The sequence below is a fragment of the Balaenoptera borealis genome (assembly GCF_965194805.1).
Source record: "Balaenoptera borealis genome assembly, chromosome: 3".
Taxonomy (NCBI): Eukaryota; Metazoa; Chordata; class Mammalia; order Artiodactyla; family Balaenopteridae; genus Balaenoptera; species Balaenoptera borealis.
In genome coordinates, this window is record NC_138866.1 from 30,742,413 (window position 1) to 30,763,435 (window position 21,023).

The window sequence follows — 21,023 nt, forward strand, 5'->3', positions numbered from 1 at the left end:
ACAGTAACTGAATTAATGTGGGGGTGTTTTCACTCTGACATACAAACCCCAAGAATATTTTCTACCCCAACATACCCAGTAATACATTTTGCTTGGAAAATGAAGTCAACAATAAGCACAGGAACATTAATAACTGAAAAAAGAATTTTGAGATTTGGAAAGGGATTCTAGAGAAACCATTACTAATTGTTTCCTGGATTAGCTAGATCTTTCAGTCACTTCATAGTGAATATAACTGGTAAAAATTAATAAAACTAACAACTATGAAAACCAGACATGTTAAAATTAATTTGAGTAAAAACTGAAAGGAATCCAAACAGAATAAAAATTTTTGACCTATGAAGTTTGACCTGAAAAACCATACTTGGTAGAAGTAACATTTAAAAATATATAGAAGTAACATTTACAAACTTGGTAGAAGCTGTAACCAGGAAATTCTGATAGACAAAAAACATGATTGATAACTCAAATATCTGACATAAAATTTACATGGAAAAGAATCTTGAGAATATCAGTAAAATGAAAATGGAAATGAAAACCATGAAGGTATTTAACCAAGACCTATAAAAAACTGATCAAGAAATTTTAGTTAAATGTCACTTAAAATTTAGCATCCACTATGAGAGACAATAAAATCAAAGGAATTAAATTGGCTTAATGGAGTATACATCAGAAAACACATCAAAATGCTCAGCAGATCCACATATCTGCCTGGCAAAATACTGACGACACTCTTAATTAATATTTTGAGGGGCAGGAGGTAGACGGAACAGGGACTCCCACTGTGAAGGAAAGAAAATAACCAAAGGTCACAACAGCATTTGAGCAAGAGTATAATCATTCCTCATCAAAGTTCTGGAATGAAGAGGAAGGAGAAAAGACTATTACTTAGATTACTTAACCATTCTACAAAGTGATCTTTATCATATGCTAGCTGCTGTGATAGGTGCTGGATATACAATGATAAATGAAGCAGACAGGACTCCTGCCCTTGAGGAGTTTATAATCTACAGCAAAGGTTTACAAAATACAGCCCTGGGCCAAATCCAAGCTAAGAGTGGTTTTGATATTTTTAAAGGGTTGTTTAAAAGAAAAATCAAAGAAGAACATGCAACAGAGAATGTGTACGGCTCCAAAAGCCTAAACTATTAACTATCTTGGCTCTTTACAGAAAACGTCTGCCAACCCCTGGGCTAGAGAAGAAATAAACTTTAAACAAATAAACAAATAAATATAAAATTAGAACCCTGCTAAGTGCTAAGGAGGTAAAAACAGGGTAATATAAGAGATAATCATGTGGGACAGGTGGTTAGAGACTAAGGCTTCTCTGAGAAAGTGACAGTTAAGCTAATTCTTAAAGATAATTAAGGAATTAGAGGTGGAAGATTGGCAGGAAGAGGGGAGACGGTTGGTACTTTCTGGGCAAAGGGAAGGGCGATAAGGAGGCCTTAGTAAAGAATTTAGCACAGCTAGGACACTGAAGGAAGGCCAGTGCGGCTACAGTGGATGAGGAGGGTGCTACAAAGTAAGGTGGAGAAACTGACAGAGGCCAGATCGCGCAGCTGTCCATAGGATGTGTTATGGAATTTGAATTCTATTTTAAATGCAATGGAAAGCCACTGAAAATTTAAAGCATGGAATGGAAAGGACGTAACTGAATTTGCCTTTAAAAAAAAATCACAATGGCTGAATGAAGAATTACAGTTATGGACTGCTATTGAAATTCAGCATGAGTGTAGAAAGTAAGGGGGTACTGTGTTCTCAAATTGATTTGAGTTTTGTTTGACAAAGAGTGAGAGTTTGGATGGCAAAGGATTTATCCAAAATTTTACTTGAATCTATTTGGTACCAGAGAGTAAAGTGGGGAGAGTGAAAATTTGGATGAAGTTTTGATCAATATGGTGAAACGAGCAGATAAGAAGGACCCCCTTCCAATTCACACACATAGAAATTCTGGATAAAATAACCTCCCCATAGATACTTGTTAAAAAAAAAAGTTAAAATCAAAAAGCAAAGATGAAATCTTCAGGTGTCGACAATTTTAAAAGAAGGTGAAGTTATAGCAGTAGTATGTGTAGTGGTAAGGGAGTGCTGACTTTTGGATGAGGATAGATGGATTAGATTTGAACAGCACTGGGTTAAGACCCTAGAAGAGATGGAATTAAGGTCCTGGGCTTCTGACAGAGTCAGAAACAAACCATAAGACAAGAATAGGAGATTTCGAAGAAGAGAGAGCGAATGGGTTACAAATAAATTACAAATAAATAACAAACATTAACATTTACTACCTTGAGTTTTACACAAGTAAAATCTTATTTCCAATGAATGGAGTAACTTTAGAAAAGCACTTGCTCCATTAACAAAGATATTATGTAACAAAGGTGCAAACTTTCTGTCTGATTCAACACCAGGGTAAAAATAAAGCTATAGGGTACAGGTCTAATTTGATCCTCTATTTAGACAAATGCTTTCTTATTTCCTATTTCAGGTTAAAAACACCTAAGGTACTTCTTAGAATAGACCAAAACACTGCTTGGATGCTTTCTCTAAAAACTCTCAAGTCCAAATGTTGCCTAGATTGGAAACACATGCATTAATAGGACTCCTTCAATTCCTATAAGACAAGTTTCTATTCCTGCTTACAAGACACTCAACTTACAGAAGTGGATAACAGCAAGCTGGTATGTTTCTGAATGCACAATTTCCTGTGTAGAAACAGCTTCATTTGTCAGTATACAAAATTGTTGAAGGCTGGTGGGGAAATAGGGAGTAACTGCTTAATGGGTGTGAGGTTATACTTTGGGGTGATGAAAATGCTTTGGAACTAGACAGAGGTGGTGGTTGCACAATATCGTGAATGTACTAAATGCCACTAATTTGTTCACTTTAAAATTGCTAATTTGATGTTATGTGAATTTCACCTCAATTTTAAAAAATTGTTGAGGACAAAGGCATGGCAACTATATGAAAGTAACTTGGTTAGCTAATCTCTGCCCTCAGCATTCTATGCTGGGGGCCATCTAACGAGCATATGCAACTGATCACAAAAAAAGACTAGCAAGAGGGCAAGCACAGAACAACAGAAATTCACTATTACCAGGAAAAAACAAGTCTGTTATACACTATTGATACTACCTTTACATACAGAGCATACTGCAAAAATGATTCTTCTCTGAATGTGAAATTTGGGAAATTTGGAAAAAAACTAATAACTACTCTTTAACAGCTTTTCTCATGCCAGAATTCCAAATACTAAGGACCTACTTTTATAACTTTTGATTTGAGATGTAAACACATAAAACTTAGATGTCACAGGAGTACGTTATAGAAATGAAAGGTGAATGTCTTACCTCTGAATTCAAGTCCCCGCAGCTGGAAGGTAACCAGCCCATTGCCTATCTCTATAAGGTGTACTAACGCATTGAGGTAGTCAGAGGCAAGAATGAAACAGTCCCCTGTACTGTAGTTTCCCCACCGTCCTAGGTGCAAATCACCACAAAGACTGTGTTGTAGGGATCTGGTTAAATGTTCATAAAAGATGGAATTCAGATTGTTGTCATCTGATCCTATAAGAAGGGATTAAAAAAATGTTAACTTTACCTTAAGTACCCTTTATATCAACAAACAAGATTGTTAAAAGTATTAAAACTAATTTCCAGTTAGGGCTGTATCTATAGTTCTTTGACAAGGAAGATAATATACCCTTACAAGGGTACCCTGAACCCTTATAATACAGATATCCTTAGAATTCCTATATAAAAATGAAATATAGGATAATGGGAAAACAATTTTCAAATTAGTGTTAGACGTAACGTAACCTCTCCGAGTCTCTGGTCCCCATCCATAAAATGTGGGAATTGGATTAGGTGAAATCTAAGGTCTTTTCCACCTCTTTAACAGTCCATGATCAAAATTTTCTATCACTGTTCAATTAACTATGCCTTATAATTAAAACCATGCAAGAGAAATGAAAAAGATAAAAGAAATTCAAAACTAGAACAAAAAGACATACTGGTAAAGGAAGTGGGTTAAGTAATACAAGATTTGAACAAATGAGATAGTCCAAAACAAAGAGAAGTTGGTCAGTCAAAAAAACTCTGTATACTGAGATGCCTAATATTAGCTAAACAGAAATAAACTGTATACACAGAAACAGCAGTAAAGAACCATCTACAAATTTATTAGTCATCCTTTAAGAAAAAAAATTAGGATAAAACATCACCCAATAAATTAGAAAACCATCTTTAGAAGTAACCCATCCAAAGCAATAATCTGTAAATGGGTGCCCAAAGCACAGAATTGAAGAATGGCAAAACATACTAAACTTAATAATTATTTTAAACTCAGCCTAATTAAATAATAAAATAAAAGGGAAACCCTAGGCTCAAGCTTCAATAAAACAGTTGTATCTAACGTTGTCTGCCCATTATGAAAGTGTGCATATTAATTCAGGACATGGTCTTTGTGGTATGGTATGCAGGATGGCATCATCAGCATCATAATTCCAAGCCCCCTACAAGGACATACCAGAGCTGAGATGGCTGTTATATCTACCAGAACATGATAATGACAGTCATTAATATCAAATAACTAGTCCTCCTTAATCAAATTTATAATTATGAATCAATCTGATTACTATAATTTAGTTTCTCAAGCAGAGCATTTGAAGTAATCTGCGAGTCAAATGAATACAAATCTTCCAGTGTATTGGGAGTCATATTTCTTTAGTAAATTAATACATTGATATTCTGGTTGATACATTAATCTTTTATGGGTGGGGCAGTGAGATTCACCCTCTCTATGCCAGATTACTAATAGGTGGGCTGACAAAAAGATGTTTCCCAAAGGACAAAACTAAGAACCAAACTTTAGATAATGGTAACACCACCAAAATGTCACCCACTGAAGCCTTATCTTGAGTGGCTATTTGGCTCCTCTAGACGACATCTCTGTATACAATAAACTTAATGAAATTAACATTTATCTAACCATTTGGGGAAGCAGGGAAGCAAACATAATAATAAGTTCAGACTGCATACTCTTCAGTACACCTCATCAGTTTTACTTTCACTGTGCTCTACTTTTTTAACCTATGTAAGAACAATCTTTCAATGGAATTTTTAATTCTTATCAGCATTCTTAAAATGCATTTTATAAAAGATGGGTATATAAATTTTAGATATTCTAATTCACGTATACTTTGCTAAAGTAAAACAAAATAAAGTGAAGGATATTTAGTTTTTCAGAAATGACCTCTGGATCCCATAGAGGATTCCCAATAAGTTGGGAGTGAAATACATATATAACGAATTCCTTAGACTCGCTTCTTTACTCACAAATAGGGCTATTACCTGGATTTCTATCAAGCTGGGAAGCCAATCTGGTATTTGAATGATCCACTCGTTTTGTGCTAAAAAAGGCAAAATGAAACATCTTTAGTAAGCTTTTTTATGTTAAAAAAGTCTAACAAAAGGGAGAAAACTATACAATAAAGATGAAATAAATATTATCGCTTTATAAAAATGAGAAAAATCTATGAGTAACATATTAATAAAGCTCTTTGATAGAACAATTTTAGGGGTAAGGATTTATTTTTTACTCTTCCACCTCCATTATACATAAAGACAAGTTTTTTTCTTAACTGATGTTTCACCGAACAGTGTATAGAAAGACACTGAGTTTAATGTAAAAAAAAATTTTGATCAGGATGAAAAAATGCGTACTGTATACAGTTCCTAAAAATACACAGTGCATGAAACATTCCTTATAAGGGGAAGGTTATTAATGTCCAGTGGTACAGTATTCTTTAGAACAGTGGTTCCCAAAATGTGGTCCACAGAACCTGGAGCAGGAGACTCAAGATCTTTCAAGGAGTTTTCCAAATCAAAACTATTTTCATAATAGTACTGAACTGTTATTTGCTTTTTTTCACTGTGTTGACAACTGCATTGATGGTGCAAAAGCAACGGTGGGTAAGACTGCCGGTGCTTTAATATGAATCAAGGCAGTGGCACCAAACTGTACTATTTTTCACTGCTACCCATGCACAAGAAAAATAAATTCAAGTTTCCCTTAAAAATGTCCTTAACGAAGCAATAAAAATAATAATTTTGTTAAATTGCAGCCCCTCAGTACAGGTCTTTTTAATACTGTGTGTGGCGAAATACACATAAAGCACTTCTGCTGCATTCTGAAGCAGGACGATTGTCTGGAGGGAAAGCATTTGTGCAACTGCTTGAATTGTAAGTAGCAGTAGCTGCTTTTTTTCCATGGAACACCATTTTCACTTGAATAAACTATGACTATTCAGACTTGAGTATTTGACAGACATTTCTCAAGTGAAGAAAGTAAGTCTGACATTTCAAGAAAAACAACTGATAAAGATACCTGTTGCCAATAATAACAATTCAAGTTTTCAAGCAAAAATTAGAATTTCAGAAAACTTGCATCTACCACCATGCGCTTGACAGCTTCCCGATACTTCAACACTTTTTTGAGATTGGTGGTGATATGAATATATATATTTTTTAATATTGTACTGTGAAATGGGTCAAAATTTGGAAGATCTACATTACTTAATGAGCCAGTATTTTCCAAACGATAGATAAAGATGTATCAATATAAGTGTACGCATGGGTAAAAGACCCATTCAAACTATAAGACATATCAGTGAATTTTGAGGTAATACAGTTCCAAAAATTCACTGATATGCCTTTAGATTCCACGTTGCCACTAATCTTTAAGAAACTACCATTTGTCGAAGGATCCAAGAATATCCACAATTGTCTAAAAAGGCTATTAAAATACTTCTTTCTTTTCAAACTGTATGTCTGTGTGAGGCCAGATTTACTTTATATACTTCAAACAGAACAACACAATGCTACAAGAGACTGAATGCAGAAGCAGAAAAGTGAATTCAGCTGTCTTTTATTAAGTCAGACATGAAAGAGATTTACAAAACTATAAAAACAATGACATTCTTCTGATTTTTTTGGTGGAATGGTAAATAGAGTTATTCTTCATTAGAAAAATGTTATTTATATTAACATGTAATGGGTTTATTGTTGTTATTTTTATATTAATTCATTTAAAATTGAATTTTGACTTATAATCCAATAAATATTGTACAATATTTATTATAGTAAATAACTATGTAGTAGATAAAACCCCTATCAACAAAAAGTCGTTGGAGACGTCAATAATTTTTAAGATTGTATGTAAAGGGGTTCTGAGATCAAAAAGTTTAAGAACTGCTGACAAAGATGTTATTCTGGACTAAATTTAAGTTGGTCCAGAAGAAAAAAAGGGTATAAATAACACTGAAATTCACCAAAAAGAGAAATACTATGTGTGATTTTAGGTAAAAGACCAGAGCAAAAGTTTCACATCCATAAGCCAGTTCATTGTTAAAAAGTCAAGATTACCGTTTTCACCTATTATATGTACCTATGTGTGAAAGTGTAGAGAGAAAGGCGTGGAGCTGGCCAGTAGAATTATAAATTTGTACAAGCTCTTTCTGAATCAACATGTTAATACATTTATAAGCCTTTAAAATGTTTAAGCTCCATGATTCAGTAATTCCCCTTTAGATATTTTCTTAAATTAAAAAAAAAGAAGAAAAAAATTTGGAGATTACATACAAGGATAGTTACTAGGCATCATATTAAACAGCTAACCTAAGGAATTAAGCTTAAATGAAGATAATACTTTATGTACAAAGATGGTTATTTAAAAACCTATCCTCATGAAAAACTACAAATAACCTATAAAAACTTTAGCTCTAAAAATAGCTACTTCTTAGAAAACTATGAGATAACTAATTATGACTGTTATAATGATGTAACAGTGTATAGCATAAAGTTTCAAAGTATTATTAATGTGGAACAATTCTAAGAAATAACATTAAAAGAAAAAAGACAGAAAAATGAATATATTTAACTAGGACTATGTTTTAAAAATCTTATAAATAGAAAAAAAGGTAGAGAGAGTATTCTCTGACTCTTCCAATTTTATATAATTTTGAAACTTTAAGAATATTTATAAAATTTTAAATATTTCAATAGAAAAAATTATTAACCATGAATAATTTATAACAATGCTGTCAATAGTTTTTCCTAGTAAAAAAGATAAAAACTGGCTTTCAAGTGTTGTTCTTTACTCACTTATAGTCTCTCTCCCAGAATTTCACAGGTCGAACATATGAAGTGATGAATATTGCACTTCCCAGAAAGGGGTTCAGTGGAGTAGAAAAGAAGGCTGATACGGCAGCCTGAACAAACAACATGGCTGAATCTATGGGAAAACTGGTTAAGGACCTTAACGTTCATCTGATTGTGCACGTGTGTTCACACACCTGCGCGCGCGGCGCGCGCGCGCGCGCACACACACACACACACACACACACACACACACACACACACCCCTCACAAACACATTGCAATTACAGCAATTAGAAAAATGAGGTTCATCAGAGGAATACAGAAGAAGGTGTCACTGGACAGTATAAGGGGTAGAAGCAGAAAGACACAGCCAGGAAGGTACAGCCTGGCATGATGCTCTGAAGGGAGCCAAATAAACATTTGCTAACATGTGTCTGGTAAAATTCCATGTATCACTCTTGGGTAGAGATGGTTTTAATTTTCCAGAAGATAAAAACTAAAATTTAAAGATACAAAAGTCTGCATATCAACATCTACAAGGTCCCTAACCTTTATGTTTACTTAGAAAGTACCTTTAAGAAAGGATGAGAATAGAAAATTTTGAATGTAAGTTTAATTACTATCATATCAATATGGTAAATGTTTTGAATGCTCATTCATTTATAAATATTTCTAAACACATTTTGTATATATTGAAAATTCCTGTACTTCAATACTCACATATATAAACATGAAATTTTTAATCAGCATTACTTAATTATAAAGCCTTAATACTTTTCTCATGTTCAGATGATCTGTGAGCCACAGAAGTTAATACAAATTAAACAATCAAAATTGGTATAGGTGTGGGCTCAAAAGACCGTGAATTTTTGATAATTTACCATATAGTAACCTATATTCTATGCCTGTGAAAGGTTATGCCTACAAACCAACATTCTCATCAAGGATATGACTGCCCTTTCTTATAAAACTTTTATTAGAAGGATACGGGGCACTGCAAAGGGCTGAGCGAAAGCATGGAAAGCGGAACCCCATGTAATTTGCCATGGAGCAATGTAAGTGTATACAAACTGCAATTTATAAAGGAGTTCCCAAAGCTGTAGGAGGAAAACAAAAACAATCAGTAAAAAGCTTACCATCAGATTTTTTAATCAGAAAATGAAAAACTTCTGAAATGATTTTCTTCCTAACAGGGAAATAGCATGGAAATTATTTGCCATTTGCATCAAAGGAAGAGAAATATCACTGCCCAAACACTGCATATGTTTTTAAGTAAAGACAGTTAACTGACTTACGGATTTGTGTTTTATCAGTTTAAAAAATTCTATGCCCTCTATTGGTTCTATTACTACTAACAAGCAAAACCAAAAAAAAAAAAAAAAAAAAAAAAAAAAATCTAGATGTCTGTAAAGCTTGAGCAATAAAGACATATTTTTTTATTCTGACATTTCCCTCATATTTTAGTGCTTTGGAAAATGAGTAAGTTTTAAATGCAATGTCGAAAGGAATTTGAAAGCAGCCAGGCAGGGGATACAGTTGTAATTCAGGTGTCACTGTCGTCTGTTTCCTAAGAATTTAGGAATTACTAGTGGGTATTAGTCATCTGTTCATAAGCAGAATTGCTATTGCCAATGGGAACATAACATACCTCCTAATCGTATCTCAGTTAGGACCTGTTTTCCTGTCGAACATGTCGTCACCTCGGAGGCAGAGCTGCTGTGCCCAAGACCGCCTCTGCGTGCGAGGCAACGCAAGGCCCCATTCTCAGAACAGACCACAGAATCTTAAAAGCAAGAGGTTCTGACTGATTCAGTGCCATGATTCAGGCACCAAACACCTCACATTTAAATTACTTAGCCGATTTACAAATGAACTTGTTTAATTTCCGATTTAAAAAAGAAATCACAACTTCAACCAGTCAGAAAATGCAGATGAATCCCTGCATTCTTTGCCATGACTCCAAATTACGCTGGCAACCCTCGGTACTAATGGGATCAGGATGACAGGAAGTAAGAGCATCCTGTATAATATCAGATGCCACTGCAACTGCTTAAAAACAGTGACTCAGAACACTCTTCTGTTTCTAAGTGGGAAACAGACTGTACTCAAATTTTGACTGTAATATTAAAGAAAAATGATATGTAATTACATGTTTAAGTGATTAGTGGGTGAAAATATTTTTGTATACATTCAGAGCAATTTTTTCTTGAAATATTATTAAGTTGGTGGTACACCTTACAACGATATCTTAAAATAAATATATCTAAAGCGATCCCTTGAATACTACTTGCTTATTATCACTGTTAAGTTCTATGAAGTAACCATATAAAATGCAAACTCCTTACGGGCAGAGCTTCTCTGTTTTGCTAACTAATGTAGCCTAAGCATCTAGAATAGTTCTGGAACATGGTACACTCTCAAAAACAATTTGCTTAACAAATGAAAGTATTAAGAAAATCCAAACTAATGCGAGTTAAGTGTAGTGACTATTTCAAGGACTGTTTAGTTTATATTTTACTGCAACTTTCACTTTTTTCCAACTGGTGTAAGATTCAATACAATTTCCAATCTAAATATTAAATTTGTGAGAAATCACATGCTTTTTTTATACAGACAATTCTCTGATTAACTTTCTGGCTTCCTCGTATGATTAATCATGTTCACTAGAAGAGGAAATAAATGATAAAAATGCATACAAATTAGTGATTGAACAAATATAATATTGTGATATTTTAGAAGCTATTTAGCACAACATTTAGTACAATATTTAGAAACTGACTATTTCTAAAAGCTTGTTCAGATTAACGGTTTTCATTTTTACTGTCCCCATCCTAGGCCAGACCTCTATCATATCTAAATTACTGTCACAATCTCTTAAGCTGTTCTCCATACCTTTAGGTTCTCTCTTCCCCAATTCATCCCAAATGTGGCTGACCAGGCTAACTTTCCTAAAATTGGGATTTCACTGTGTTTTGTAGCTGCTCATATGCTTCAGCTCTCTGTCACCTATCAAATGGGATAATATATGTCAAAGTCCTTTGTATGTGGTCAGTGTTAACATGAAATCTAAACTATTTAATTTCAAATAATCTGACTACACAACCTATTTCACTTAGAAAGGCAGTGTGGCTCAGCAAGAAGATTCTTGGAGGCAGAAGATGCAGGCTTTACCATCTTGTTTGTAAAAAGACTACAGGCAACTATCCCATGGGTGATAACAAATTTTAGGAGCATTCTGTAAACTTCAGTATATCCTGCAAATAAACTAGTGTCTCACTGCTCCCGCATGGCCTGACTGCCTTCAGTCTCCACCATCTTCATTCAGTATCAGGTTATTTCCTCCCTCCATCTATGAAGCAGCCCACAGTTCAGCTCAATTATTACCATGTTTGTTTCTAAAATTATTCAAAGCCACACCCCCTTTTGGAAGAACCCATATATTTATATACTTATTAGAGTTCCTCTAATTTTTCCATATAATTTAATCTTACCTTCTTAGCCACAGCAAGAAATATATCTTCTATGGATGACAGTGACTGGCACTGTTTAGGGATTCTAATCCTAAACAACTGGTTGACTGAAGAAAGATATTACTTAAAAGATAATGAAGCGAATGAAATGCAAGCGTAATCCTCACTAAATGGCATATTACTTAGGGAGACACTTTTTGCAGATAAGGATGTTTCCTTCAGTGACAAATTACCTTGTTGAAGAGTATGGACATGAAGAAGAGATCCAACAGCATGGTCTCTGAAAAAGCTTCATAGTCAATTTTGAAAAAGAGCACAGTAAAGATGACTGTGACATACTGATATGTAGGGCTGCTGAAAGAGGACCGTAGCAACTTCAGACCAGCAATGGTGATCATTAAAGCACCTAATCTACAATATAAAGAAAGCACATTCATCAACTGATGACTGAAAACTTTAATCTACGAACTTCAGAAAAATCACCATTTCATTTACTAAGCTCAGAAATATATATATCAAATTTAAACTTCTAAATATTCCTTTTTAAGCATATGTATCATAACTCTTATCCTTTATATAAATAATAATGTTTAAAAAATAAGTAACACTACTGCAATTCTGACATTTGGTTCTCCAGTTTCTCAGTACTTCTATTGCTTAAACATTAACAGCATTTAGCACATAAAAAACATATTAATGCTTACCCAACAACATGTACCTAGTGTAGTGGGTAGGCCTACAGGATGATTGTATAGGCAAATGAACACCTAAATGGTCTGATTCACATAGTACACAAAAATAATCATCTCTAAAACTTACCATCTAATATTAAAATTAACCTTATTTAATAAATGTCATCTCATAAAATGTTAGTTCACAATGAGATGTCTGGAGTAGTAATATGCCAAGAGCAGAAACAGATGTTCAGAAAAGGGAAGTCCAAGACAAAACTTCACTTGAATTTTTCACACAGTACTTTGCACCAAAGAGACACTCAATGATTACTTGTTACTAGATCAGTAACTTAAGACATTGCTATGACAGACCCCAACAGTCAAACTTAGATAAGAGGAGTACTGTACTTACTCTGTATCCAGTTTTCTTGGACTAGCAATTGTCTCTGCACTGCTACTAAGTTCATTGAGAACAATCAATGGATAGATGATATTCTTCTCCACAAAAAGAAGCCACACATGAAGTTTCTCAAACCACATCACAGTAGCTGCGTCTAACAAGGCAATATTAAGTCAAGAAAACCATGTCATCTAATGCATAAAATAGTCTGGATATGTGATAAGAAAGGAAAATCTTACCACTCAAATTCAGCTGTACTATAAATAATGTAAGTAATCCAGTATGTCAATCAATAGTCAATTTTATGAATTCTGAGACACATCCAACTTTCCAACTTAGATGTTAAATTTAGATGAACTGAATTTCATTTTAAACTTTTATTCTTGAAACCTCAGTTTTTAACCATAACTTTTTCTTATTTATGCCTATAACTTTTGGAGAAAAGGTTAGTGAAGATTATTAGACTGCCCCTTTCCCCCAAAAGAAATAAATGATCTATTAAATTATCTGTTTTTAAAATCCTTATATACACATACATCTTATAAGACATACATCTCAGAACAGATATGAAAGTATGATATGTTTTGGATTCACACACTTCATAAGTGTCATTTTCACTGCCAGTAATATTTTCCCAATACTTTAATATTTAATGTCATTGGGGAAAGTGTCTAGCATAAGCTGAAAGATTTAAAATAAGGTCCTCCAGCTATCTGGAAATAATGTCAACTACCTCTAGGAAGTTCTCTAATGAATCATATTTTTCTTTATAGCTACTACAGTCAAATTTGCTAATGCCTAATACTCTCAATAAGTGAAAAATGTTATGTTGATTCAAAATTTATAAAAATTTAGACTAAATGTTTTGTTAAGATAAAAAACAAACAACATGATCAATGATCTACTTTAATGAAAACTGTTCTTCAAAACAAACCAGATACACCTGCTAACATTTATATATGAAAGCAATTAATCATTAACCATCAAAAATACATCATTCTGAGTTATTTTCCTTATGGTAAGAATAGGCCAGTATAGACTGTTATAGTTTTACCTCATTTTACTACAATCTACACATTAATATTCAATTATCTCTCCAGGATCAAAATAGTGATCAAGATTACAGTACCATGATGACTTAAGCAATTTTGCTAAAAGGCCCAGGAAATATGCTTTGATACTGTAAAGTCAAGTTTGGTATAGAAATCTTTCAAAAGCTTCAGAGTTCTCTAAAGAAGTTAATTTATCTCCAAACAGTTGAGAAATTTACTCTCTATGGCAACTCATTAACTAAAGAGAAAGTCTGAGGAAAAAACATTGGCTTGTTTAATCACTGGCATATAATAATGATGACACAGGTATTAACTTTTATTATATCCCTAAAATGAGGAAGTATATTATAGGTCATGGAACCAATGAACCAGACTGATTGCTTATAACAGAAAAGTCAGGGTTTAAAGTGACAAGTAAAAAGCTTGCCAAATGGACTGGCGTTCTACCTCTTTTTAGTCATTTTATACTTTATCCCAAATCTGAATGAATAATAGCAATTACAAATGTTTTTCACCTCTTTTCTCTTGATCAACTCTTTATAACCCTCTCTGGTAGGACATAGTGTCACTGGTGGAAACAGGAATGACCTTTCTATTCCCTTTATGCTTTGAGTTAAAAATATACCAAATAGAAGTCTTAAAGAGGACTGAGTTGCCTGCATATGGCAAGGAAGATTGAGGGTAAAGGTAGCGACTGGAAAGAGAAGTCATAGACATACACTGAAGGATTCATTAATGAGAGGTCTGTGAAGAACAACTTAGAGAAGGAAAGAACAAGGTTTATTCTGTGGTAAGTTGGCATTTTAGCACTGACATTTATACTTCAACTGAAATGAAAGCAAAAGGTCTGATTCATTACAGTGTCAAACCTAAGAAATAGAAGCCAAAGTGTTACTTGATGATACTTACTTAACTGTCACCTGTCAACAAAGTAAAAGAAAAAAATCCATAGCATTGAAAGGAAAAGTGTTAATGAAATACTTACTTCGAACTTCATACTGATTATACTCCACCGTCTTGAGCAGAGGGTGAGAGAAGCAGTGCCACGGTAGCTGCTTCCTAACTTGAGGCAGCACGTAATGGGTTACAAAACCCACGAAGCCGACAAGCGCATACAACACATACTTGAGCGCAGGCTAAAAGAAGGATAAAGTTGAGGACATTAAAAGTGATTTTGAGACCCAAAGGAGAACTTCTAATTGGTCAGTTCAATTTTAGTCAACTATAGAATCTAAGAACTAAACATTTGTCTGCAGTTAACATTTCTATATTATGTAATTTTCTGATTAAATCAGCCATCAAAGTTAGTGACTGTTCACGTATTACAGATATTTTAAAATGTGTTAACTACTTTCCTTGGTGTCTCACACTGTCAATGTAATTAGAGTGTGGCCTGAGGTATATTGCTTGCTTCCCTAAGAATGTTCTATGTGACTTGCAGAGCAATGTATTCAATTGTTTTAGCTAGTAGAGATAAAGGACATGAGCTAGATAAAATTGTAAGTTTGAGTGAAGAGCAAAATAGAATGAGAAAAAAGTTCTTTTTTTGTGGCTTCACATGGTTTGGAAGAGAGTTCTTATGTATGACTAAATCCACAAAAACCAAGTACCATCACTTCAAATATTCAAATTAAAAGTTATATGTTTAGAAACTAAAGAGGTTTCCATCGGACCCCTGAAGACCCACTGGACCTCACTCAGCTTGTGAGGTACTGAGGAGTTAATGGTTCAAATTGGAAGAGAAGAAAACAGGCAAAAATGTTAAAATTAAATAATATAACCTTTGCTTCTGGCCAAATGGAATAATAGAGATTTACTCTATTCCACACGAACCAAAATAGAATAAAATATATGAACCAATGGTTTGCAATAGACTAGACATAAGGAAATACTCAGTAAACACTGAGAGAAAGCAAATAGGTGAGGTAAGTGTCAGGACTGCCCCAGCTTAATGCCCTTAGATACTTTCCAAGTCGCAGTGAAGGGAGGGGAACCCACATGAAGCCTGGTACCTCCTGAGTTGAGGAGATAGAACTAAAAGCCTGGAGACAGCAAAGCAGCTAGAGCTCACCAGAGCAGACAGTGTTCCAAAGAGAAAACTGCATGGAGACAGAACTTCGAAGATCTGCAGAGTCTCCCTCGAGTATTCAGGGGAATCAGCACATGTGTGTGGGAGGGAACTACGTATGGAAAGGGAAGGAACCTCGCCAAGGGATTAGAGAGAAGAGTATCCAGCACTCACACAGGGCTAGGAATAGTGCCTGTTCTCACAAGCCAGGTTGGAAAAACTCAACATTCACAGGGCACTGGTCACAGTATTCCAAAGCGTGTTGCCTCAGTAGGGGGAATATTAGCCCTAAGCTAAACAGCCCTAGTCTCAATTAAGCAATCTTAAAAGTTAGATCTGAGTTAGATCAAACTGTTAACAAGTAACTTAACAGTGACAAAAAACAAAGTTCAAGAATATTTCTAGGAATACAAAAATATCCAATACACAAAAGGCAAACCTTGTAATGCTTGACATCCAATCAAAAATTACCATGCATGCAAAGAATCAGGAAACTATGACCCATGGGGAAAAAAACCAATTAATCAAAACCAACCCATAAGTGACACAGAAATTAGAATTATGAGACACGAACATTAAGAGAGTTAGAAGTGAATTCCATTTGTTCAAAAAAGTGAATAGAGGCATGAGAGATACAAAAAAAGACCTAAATCCAACTTCTAAAGATGAAACTTGTTAGTTCTGAGACAAAAAATACACTGGATGGGATTAACTGCAGATTACATATTACAGAAGAAAAGATTAGTGAGCTTAACAACAAAGCAATAGCAATAGAAAGTATTCAAAATTAAACATGTGGGGGGTGGGGGGGGGGAAGAATTTAAAATGAACAAAGCATCAGTGAACTGTGGGACAAATTCAAGAGGCCAAATATACATGTAACTGGAGTCCATGAGTGGGGGTGGGTGGAGGGACAGCAAAAGGAAAAGGGAAAAAACATTTACAGTAATAATGACCAAAATTTTCTAAATTTGATGAAAACTAGACCACAGATGCAATGTACCCCAAACACAAAAACATGAAGAAAACTATGTGGAGGTGCATCATAATCAATTGACACCATGTAGAAATACAGGTCTGCACAAGAGAATGAAGAGCCCTGAGGAGGGTAACCGCGTGGCCTGCAGATGCGCAGCACTGCACTGCAGGACCAAGCATCACCCCCACCCGGGCCTGATTTAGAGGACGGCGTTCTGGACTTCCAGTTGTAGTGGGATGAGACTTTGCGGGGTTTAGAAGGATGTGAATCATGGAGGCCACAGGGCATACGGTGTTAGTCCAGCACGGTTCCTGGTGTTTGTGCCTGCTTGTATTCCCCTCCCACACTGCAGTAGGGCTGCCCTGTATGACCAATGGATACGGAAGAAATGGTGGTATGTATGCCACATCCAACGTCAGTTATAAAAGACTGGGCCTTCGGTCTTGGGCTTTCTCTCTCTAGGATCACTGGCTCTGGGGGAAACAGGCTGCCATTTTGTGAGGATACTCAGGCAGCCCATGGTGAGGACCACATGGAGAAGAACTAAGCTCTCTGGCCAACAGTCAGCAAGGAAGTGAGGCCTGCTAACAGCCTCAGTGGATTGCAGCCATGTATGACTGCAGCATCATAACACATGCTGAGCTGGGATCATTTGGCTAAGCCACTCCCAGAGTCACGACCCATGAGAAACCATGAGAAAATAAGTATTTGTTGTTGAAACCAAACAAAAAGTCATATATTTCGGCATTATGGACCAACACTACAATCAAATCAGAAGTGAATCCAAACAAAGTTATTTTCCCCGAGTGAAAAGAACAAAATGATTCCTTACCTGCAATACTGTGAACACTGTGCTTACATGAATAGCAAAATACAGCACACCAATTACAATGCACACTACTAGGTCAGACTGTAAACGCTCGCTCTGTGAAACAAAACAGAATAATCAAACATTACACAAAAATTTAAACAAAATCTTTCCTCCCAAGTGGTCAAGCTTAAGAAATAAGTTTTCATTGATCCTATTCTGTAGCACGTCTAGGTATTTCTTACACATAATAATTAACTACAATAAGTCTTATTTTCTTCCTCGGTTTCCTCATATTTTGGTTTGATACTGCAATACCAAGGAAATTAAACTAAGCTTAACTAGTTCCACACACAGTAAACATATCATAACAAAGTCTTTTAGAATGAAGACTTTTCCCCCATTGGTCTGTAAGCTTTACATATGGGAAAAAGAAATGAGATATTTAAGTTCTTTTATAGGGTATATCCTTTTGGATAACAAAGTTATATTTTCATTGGCCTTCTGAAATGTTGAAACTGCATGCATATGTCCTGTTTTACTTATTGAATCTTGTTTTTTAAAAAAAATATATTTATTTATTTTTGGCTGCGTTGGCTCTTCATTGCTGCATGCGGGCTTTCTCTAGTTGGGGGGAGCGGGGGCTACTCTTTGTTGCGAGTGCGTGGGCTTCTCATTGCAGTGGCTTCTTTTGTTGCGGAGCATAGGCTCTAGGCACGCGGGCTTCAGTAGTTGTGGCTCGCGGGCTCTAGAGCGCAGGCTCAGTAGTTGTGGTGCACGGGCTTAGTTGCTCCGCGGCATGTGGGATCTTCCCGGACCAGGGCTCGAACCCGTGTCCCCTGCATTGGCAGGTGGATGCTTAACCACTGCACCACCAGAGAAGTCCCTACTTACTGAATTTTGGTTCTTTTAGTGGTTGCAGTGAAAACCAGAAACCTCTTGATATCTTTGGTCATCAACTGACCCACAGATTTATGCTTTTAAGCTAATACATTCAGAAATATCCTATTATACTTAACAAGAAATGTCCTTTGCTAACATGAAAACTAAAGTCAGAAAAAATTGTTTAAATTATATCTAGAGGCAGTTTTGTATTTTTCTAAAGTTTTCTAAAGAATACGTGAACAGCGCAAGTTCAGTGAAGGTAAATATTAGTCTAATTCAAGACCTATATAAATTCAGTCTTTCATAAATGGAAATATGTAAAATAACTTAGGAAAAAATGTTTTATGTTTTGTTCCATAAGGCAGATATGAATCTGTAGAATTCATTTTTTAAATAATAACTGAAAGAATGCAGGTAACATTAAAATTTTTTAAATTACTACATCTGCTTGAGTATATGAAATTAGTACAGGTTATTGTTCTCTCCTTCAACCTGGAAAATAAACACACACACACACACACACACACACACACACACACACTTACCCTTGAAAAACAAAACACACTAAAAGACCAGCAGATGACTTATAAGGATGTAGTTTTTATCAACAAAAATAACAACAAAATAAATCTAATTTATGTTAATATTCACCTTTCAAATCCTAGTTTAAATTCAATAGGATTAAGAATTCTATAAACGATGCAATCACTTAATCTCGCCTTATCTAAAAATAAATATTTAGCATACTGTTCTACATTGAAACAAACTTTGAGGAATGAGCATTTCTTACATGTTAAAATTTGAAATAAAAACCACCAACCATATACAACTATATCTGTATTTTTCCCCAGTTATTAAAATTGTGTTACCTCAAGAAGTGTTCATTATATAACATGATGAACTATATAAAATTTAAGTCTTTTAGGTGATTTTAAAAAGCTAAAACTTACAACAGAATTTCTAAGTTTTTCAGGCAGTGGATCTTTTACTTCAGACAATGGGTCTTCTGGATTTTTCTCTTCTGTTTTTGGAAAAATCTTGGATTGCACCAAAGAGCTTTACATTAAAAAAAGAGAGAAAATAATTTTAAAATATATTTATAACCTAAAAACCAGTACTTCAAATGGCAAATAAAGTTTATGATAGAAAATGAAGTGATCCAAGTATATTTACTCATTAAGCAAATGACAAATTCTAAAAAGTTTAAGATGCCATAAATAAGCATACAATAAGAATATTTTTATGAAAATATAGTTTTAAATCTTAGGAGAGAAAAAGCTAACAAATACTTTCAGCCAGTGGTAATCAGAATGACCCAAAGTTAATATATTTTGAAATCAAATATAGATAAGTCAATAGCACTTTGACAAGGCATTGGAAAAACAGATTTTGGAAGTTAAACTTGAAAGAAATGCCAACTTATTTAAATTTCTTTAATTCAGTAACAAGTAATCTCACTTACAAAAGTACAGATGGATCACTGCTTTGTCGGCTGAGATGATAGGATACCGCCACTAATAAACCACAAAAAATGGAGAAAAGCACTGGAATATGCTGCCCATCCCAAGAATCCTGTTGGGGAAAAAAAGTTTGACAGAACAATATGCTTCTAATTCACAACGTACCACATAATCCTTTGATGTCAGTATTTTGGAGAAAGATAATTTAATTAAACAAAACCCTTTCACATGTTATTAATTGCATTTTATTCCACATAAACTTAGATTTATTACATTCTGATGAACTAGAATCTAACTGCTAGATCATCGTCAGATTTCTTTTGGTACTAAAGCTCTATTATACACTAGGAATAATACATTTGTTTCTGATACATGCTGCTGTCAATTTCTTTCATATTTTAAGTGGTATTAAGTTTACAGTAAACTACGTTCTCTTTTTTGAAAAACAAAATAACTTGGTGTAGCAAACTTCTGTTATATATAATAATGGAGTAGGAAAAGGCAACACATGATACAACACTTCAGGCAAAACAAACTGTTGACATTTGGTATGCTACTTTCTGGATGCCTCTGCTCATATAAAATGCCATTACATCCTCCAGAGCACTGAATAGGCATCAGTGTTTCTTGAGTGAATAAACTGTATATTCCCAGAAATAAATAATACAAAGCTAGCTTCTAAGGCCAACCAAACATGTGGATGTGGATATGCCACGTCTGCTTTGCTCACTGCAGTATCTCTGGAGTCTACTAGCATGGTACTTGGTATAGGGTAGATAACACTGCTATAAGGAATGGTTAACAGTACTTAAGTATGGCCTCTGAGGTAAGCGCCTTTGTCTTTCTCTGGGGATTCAAGAGGGGAGAATGGCAGAGTGGGTAATCAAATGGTAGTTTATTATACAACTTGCTTTTTATCCCATTTAGTAATAGTCTTGGAAATTGTTCCACATCACAACAGAGACCTTTTTTTTAATGGCTACATCAAAATCTTATCATCATCATCGTATTATTTGTATCATACTATGTACCGAGCCCCATTCTCAGAGCTTGATAAGTACTTCCTAA

At 34.7% G+C, this 21,023-nt stretch overlaps 1 protein-coding gene across 5 annotated transcripts in view; it reads right to left on the bottom strand.

Annotated features, from left to right (window-relative positions):
- Positions 1-21,023, bottom strand: part of PCNX1 (pecanex 1) — a gene marked incomplete at its 5' end in the record, with an annotated part of 167,233 nt that overhangs the window by 32,069 nt on the left and 114,141 nt on the right. For all 5 annotated transcript variants that reach the window (XR_014242369.1, XM_082384310.1, XM_082384309.1 and 2 more), the window contains 10 exons: positions 3,351-3,566; positions 5,352-5,410; positions 8,163-8,292; positions 9,148-9,256; positions 11,863-12,040; positions 12,716-12,857; positions 14,741-14,891; positions 17,635-17,727; positions 19,446-19,551; positions 19,958-20,067. Coding sequence is in view for 4 of the 5 variants with exons in the window: in XM_082384310.1 (XP_082240436.1) it covers positions 3,351-3,566; positions 5,352-5,410; positions 8,163-8,292; positions 9,148-9,256; positions 11,863-12,040; positions 12,716-12,857; positions 14,741-14,891; positions 17,635-17,727; positions 19,446-19,551; positions 19,958-20,067 (1,294 nt within the window). The remainder of the gene's footprint in view (positions 1-3,350; positions 3,567-5,351; positions 5,411-8,162; positions 8,293-9,147; positions 9,257-11,862; positions 12,041-12,715; positions 12,858-14,740; positions 14,892-17,634; positions 17,728-19,445; positions 19,552-19,957; positions 20,068-21,023) is intronic.